Genomic DNA, 5,811 nt, shown 5'->3' on the forward strand with positions numbered 1-5,811 from the left:
TAAATATCCCTTCCTAATAACAAATTTACAAAAATAAGGTTTGGTTCCTACATAAAAAAATAAATTGCAAAAAAATGATTGTAATTTACAGAAAATGTTTGAATGCATATATTTTTTTTTATAAAACGATCTATATATTTTAAAAATTACCAAAATGATCCATATCTAATATAAAATTTACAGATTACACCCCTTTATAAGAATAAAGAAAATAAAAATCATGTTGATGACGATGAGATAAATATCAAAAAGTACAAATACAAAAGATAGATTTAAAATCTTCCTTATCTAAAATAAAACTGATTTTAAATGGAAGAGTCATTTTCATTTCGCCCAAATTTCCCTCCTATTCCCCCATTTCGGTCAGCGAGAAAAACAAGAAGGCTCTAAATTCACGTGGCCCACCGGCAGCGGCTACCGACTACTCATCTCCGCCGCTTACAGCCGTGTTCTACAGACTACCGTAGAGAAGGTATGTCGACAAAAAAAAGAGACAGAAATAACCTATTAGCCGTTACCGGAGCTGCTGCCTTCGTAGCCGTGGCCGTCAAGTTCGCCATCGATGCTATTACCTCAAAGAGAAACGATCTCAAGAAGAAAGGTATCTATTCTCTATTTCTCTATGAATAAACGAGTGTATGCTATATTTTTTGTTTTGTTAATATCATCGGCTTCTTGTATAAAGTCAACACACAATCTTCTCGACGTGGTAAATTGTATATGTAGTTAATATACTTGCGTGTCATTATCTTGACATTCACTTGAACTCTGTTTAATTCAATGTTTTAAGGTCTTCGAGGCTCCATTGTTAGGGCTAATCTTTCTGCATCGGAAATACTTAAACTAGCTGACCGTCTTATTGCTAACTCGAAGGCGGTTCACGACGCAGTAGCTTCAGTTCCTCTCGATAAGGTATGTATCATTTAAGCGGATCGCAAACTATCTCCAATCAGTTATAATGCCTGATAGATTTCATTCTTTATAAGCTTGTGGTTTATTGAATTATTGAGTTAATTGTAAGGATTGTTTACTGAACATATGATTAGCATGCTGGATTCTCATACATTCTCATTAGCTACTATTGGCGATCACTTATTTTTGAAATTTTAGGTCACATATACGAATGTTGTGTTACCTCTTGAAGAACTTGAAGCATCCCAATTCCCACTGATCCAGTCTTGTGTCTTCCCAAAATTCGTGTCTACTTCTGAAGAAATACGAAAAACAAGTGCTGAAGCAGAAAGAAGAATAGATGCTCATGTCTCAACCTGCAGGTCTTACTTTCTTACATATTCTTTCATGCATCCTTCATTACACATATTGAACATTCTTTTCCATACTTACACAACAAATTGAGATGTCTTGTTTCTAGTTTCTAACATACATTAATACTACACTCTTCAGCCATAGGGAAGATGTATATCGCACTGTTAAAGCCTTTGCAGCAAAAGGGGAATGGAAAAGCATGGAATTAAAACGTTACACACAAATCCTGGTATGAATTGGAACCCCTTAAATTTGCAAGAAGCTTAATAAATGACATGGCTAAACCCTAAACTCTAAAGGTTTTAAACCATACAAATTTAGGGTTTAGGTACTTATTGTTCAATATTCAGTGACAGATTAGAGACTTTGAACGTAATGGAATGAATCTGAGTATAACAAAAAGAGAGGAATTACAGAGGTTGAGGACACAAATTGATGAGCTAAGTCTCCAATATATCCAGAATTTGAACGATGATAACTCGTTTCTTCTTTTTGATCACTCAGAATTGCTGGGATTGCCACTAGAGTTCCTTAAGGTTACACATATTTCCTGTAAATTGTGATTAAGATATCATGCTTCATAAGTCATAAATTACTGTTTACTTTATTCTGTTTTCAGAGCTTAGAGAAATCTGAGAATGATAAATACAAAATCAGTCTGAAAATCCATCATGTTTCAGCAGTTCTTGACCTATGTAAGGTATGATTTTTCTTTTTTGTTATTTGTTTGAAAGATTCAATCTTCTTTCTCTCTCTCTCTCTCTCTCTCTCTCTCTCTCTCTCTCTTTTCTATTTATGATAACATATTATTACATACTTATATTCTGTTTGACTTTTTGAAGGTGGGGTTGACCAGGAGGGATGTTGCAGTAGCTTATGGTAGAAGATGTGAAGCCAATCTTCCCATATTAGAGAAACTGGTACTATTATATTCACTTGAAATTTCTCTAAAAATTCTTAATGACATGAGTTGACTAATTGACTTTTTGCTTGTATTCTTTAGGTTCAATTGCGCCATAAATCTGCTAGATTACTTGGCTACAACAACTATGCTGATTTTGTTGTTGGTTGTAGAATGGCAATGTCTTCTTCAAAGGTTCATAACAACATAATTACAATCATTTTTTTTATCTCCAAAATCAAATGTTTTTTCCTTTTCGATTATTATTAATGAAAATGCTACTAAATTTTCAGGTATTTGAGTTTCTAGAGGAAATCTCTGCAAATTTGAACGATTTCGCTTCCCAAGAACTTAACCTGCTAAAAGACTTTAAGGTCATTCATAAAAATCTAGAAACTCCCACATATTTTCTCATATCTTTTTATTTAAAATCTAGAAAAATAACTCTTTTCGATATTATTTAATGAAATTCAGAAGAAAGAGGAAGGAGAAATTCCCTTTGGAATTCAAGATCTTCCATTTTACATAAAGAAAATCGAAGAAGAACAATTTGATCTTGACTTTGAAGCTGTAAAGCAGTACTTTCCTGTTAGTTTAGTTCAATCAGGAATTTTCAAAGTATGCGAAGATCTTTTTGGTAAAATGAAAAAAAATCAACTCATTTTATTTATATAAATCAATAAATCATCAATATGATATTGAACTTGTATCTTTTTATTGCTATAGGCTTAAGATTCGAAAAGGTTATCAATTCGGACACCTGGCATCATGATGTGGAGCTTTTTTCAGTTTTTGACTTGAACTCTACTGATTTAATTGGTTACTTCTACCTCGATTTGTATACCAGGTTTATATGTGTAAAATTTTATATATATTTTTTTAATACAAGACATGATGATATATAATTATATTTATAAAATTATAAAATTCTCACTTTTTAAATAGGGAAGGAAAGTATGGACACACCTGTGTTATCCCTCTTCAAAATAGCTCATTAATCAATGGTTCAAGACAGGTATAAAACCATAAATAAGACTATAAGTCACTTCTTTTGTTAATTAGAGTTTCATAAATTGGTAAAAAGATTAATTTTTTTAATTTTTTTTTAAAAGATTCCTGTGGTCTTGTTGGTAGCCCAAATAAAAAAAGAATGTGGTGGTGATCCAGTGTTATTAAGGTTCTCTGAAGTGGTTAAACTTTTTCATGAGTTTGCTCATGTGGTATGTCAACTTCCATTTAAGTTTTTGATCAATAAGGGTAAAATTGTCATTTACACTCAAAGTACAAAAATAATGTGTTTTTTACTTTTTAGGTCCATTGTATGTGCAATCGTGCATCATATGCAAGATTCAGTGGAATGCGACTTGATCCTGACTTTGTGGAAATACCTGCTCTGGTTTTAGAAAATTGGTTTGTAATTTTGTATTTAATTTTTAATTTTTGTAATAAGTAAAAATTTAATTGATTTTAATTTGGAAATGTTAATGGACAGGTGTTATGAAGCAGCTTCCCTGAAGCTAATATCCGGTTTTCATCAGGTGAATCATTATTTTCCATTTTGAATAAATAAAATGTACAAACTAATTAATTAACAACTACATTTTATATATCGAATTTTTTTTAATCATTTTTTAGGACATTACAAAGCCTATAAGTGATAATGTGTGCAAATCGATTAAAAAATGGCGAAGTTCCTTTTCAGCACTTAAATTGAAGCAAGAAATTTTATACTGTAAGTTATATCTTTCATTAAAAGGGTAGTTAATTTAATAATTTTTGCATTTATTATTCATCATCATATTATTTTATTTATTATGTGTGTTAGGTCTATTTGATCAGATTATTCATTCAACTGAAAACGTTGACATCATTGGTTTATTTAAGCATCTTCACCCAAAGGTATTTGATTATAAATGTAATTAAATTATCTACCCATTTTTTTAATAATCTTTTTTTAAAAGGTAATGTTAGGTTTACCAATGTTGGAAGGAACAAATCCAGCCTCATGTTTCCCAAGTAGTGCTATTGGATGTGACGCTGCTTGTTATACTCATATTTGGAGTCAGGTATTGAATAAAACTTTTTTTTTTTTCCTTATTTTATCGTTTTTCCATTAATTTAATTAATAAAAATATGTAATTTTGTTTACAGGTTTTTGCAGATGATATATATGCATCAAAGTTTCGTGATGATATTTTTAACCAGAATACTGGCATGCATTTCAGGAATAAGGTAACAATCAATTACAATCACTAATGAAAATAAATAAATAAATAAATGATTTTTATTTTTAATTATAGCATTTTACTTTAAAATAAATGAACAGATAATGGAAGCTGGAGGATCAAAGGAGCCTATTGAACTTTTATCGGATTTTCTTGGAAGAGAACCCACGGTCAAAGCTTTTGTTGACAGCAAAGCCGCAAGTTATAATGAAGCATCGTTTAGATGAAAATGAATCAGAGATTTGTTATTTATTTTTGAGAAAAAAGTTTTTAAAGAGGGAAAATTACAAAAACATAATGCATGTATTTCAGTCTAATATTTGAATTCATGATGATGGATCTAGGCGAATTGTGTTTGATTGTTTATTAGGTTAATTAGTCAAGGGTCTAATTTGTCGGGTTAAATAAATAAATCATATCAAATTCAGTCACAAGACCTGATTAATTAAGCTTAGGCTATGTTTGGATCGAATAAACTAGTTTATTTATGGACTAATATCATAAAAGTCCTATATTTTTGCCACTAAATTGGAAAAAGCTTTGATTTTAATTTTTGGTTGACCATTGACATGATATTTTCGTAGAATTATCACTTGAGAGCTAATATCTGGAGATGAGAAGGTAATCTGTTCTATCCAGTCACCACTAACCTATTCCCTAGCCATCACCTTTTATGAACCATAAAAGGACTCATGCATTCGAGAAGGGTTTAACAGTCCCTAATTTTGCATTTTGAAGTTTCGAAATCGTTGGTGAAGTTAGGTGGAGTAGAAAGGTATGTATGGAAACAAGAAATTGATGCTTCTGAGGGTGGTTATCTTCGTCTATGGAGTATGGTGTTCCAAGTTTGAACTAAGGGCTTCTACTTTTGGAACTAAGAAGCCTAAAGGGCCTAAGCTTCCTGAGAAGACATACCTTCCAGACTCTGACTCCGATGATGAAGCATTTGACTTTAGCTTCTTGGATTTTTCTGAAGAAACTTTCAAAGCCCCCTCCAAACTATGCGATGATCATTTTCTTAACTTATTGTGTGACGAAAACATATTAAGGAATGTTGATGCAATGGTAGATGATGGAGACATTCCTGGTGGTCAACAAAATGAGCATGCCCACTTAGATGAGGACGATGAAGATGTTGGTGTCAAGTATAGGGTGCATGATCCTAATGTTGATTGGAAAGAGATGAGGCCCCGATTAGGAGACTGTTCTGAATCCCCTGCTCAACTCAGGTTTGCTTTAACTAATTATGCAGTCCATGGAGGATACCAACTTTATTTTGAAAAAAGTGAGAGTGAGGGTTATAACTAAGCGTGGTAGTGGAAGAAGCGTCAATAAAAATAAATACGATGTCCATTTAGGGCTGCAGTTGGATGGAAGTACAATGAAAGGACATTCCATATTAAATTCTGTAATGAAATT

At 32.0% G+C, this 5,811-nt stretch overlaps 1 protein-coding gene across 1 annotated transcript; it reads left to right on the forward strand.

The window, feature by feature from the left end:
• The first annotated feature begins 309 nt into the window (after window positions 1–309).
• LOC145070773 (Zincin-like metalloproteases family protein) lies at window positions 310–4,819 on the forward strand. Its single transcript, XM_079017736.1, has 20 exons — window positions 310–601; window positions 791–912; window positions 1,111–1,274; window positions 1,405–1,495; window positions 1,623–1,802; window positions 1,886–1,966; window positions 2,109–2,186; window positions 2,270–2,362; window positions 2,461–2,541; window positions 2,642–2,804; window positions 2,894–3,014; window positions 3,113–3,182; window positions 3,280–3,387; window positions 3,480–3,577; window positions 3,660–3,705; window positions 3,803–3,899; window positions 3,993–4,066; window positions 4,129–4,233; window positions 4,319–4,399; window positions 4,494–4,819. The coding sequence occupies exons 1-20, from the start codon at window positions 475–477 to the stop codon at window positions 4,617–4,619; spliced, it is 2,106 nt and encodes a 701-aa protein (XP_078873862.1). The 5' UTR covers window positions 310–474; the 3' UTR covers window positions 4,620–4,819.
• Window positions 4,820–5,811: the final 992 nt, after the last annotated feature.

Source organism: Lactuca serriola, chromosome 8 (genome assembly GCF_051521515.1).
Source record: "Lactuca serriola cultivar US96UC23 chromosome 8, Lser_US96UC23_V15, whole genome shotgun sequence".
Lineage (NCBI taxonomy): Eukaryota > Viridiplantae > Streptophyta > Magnoliopsida > Asterales > Asteraceae > Lactuca > Lactuca serriola.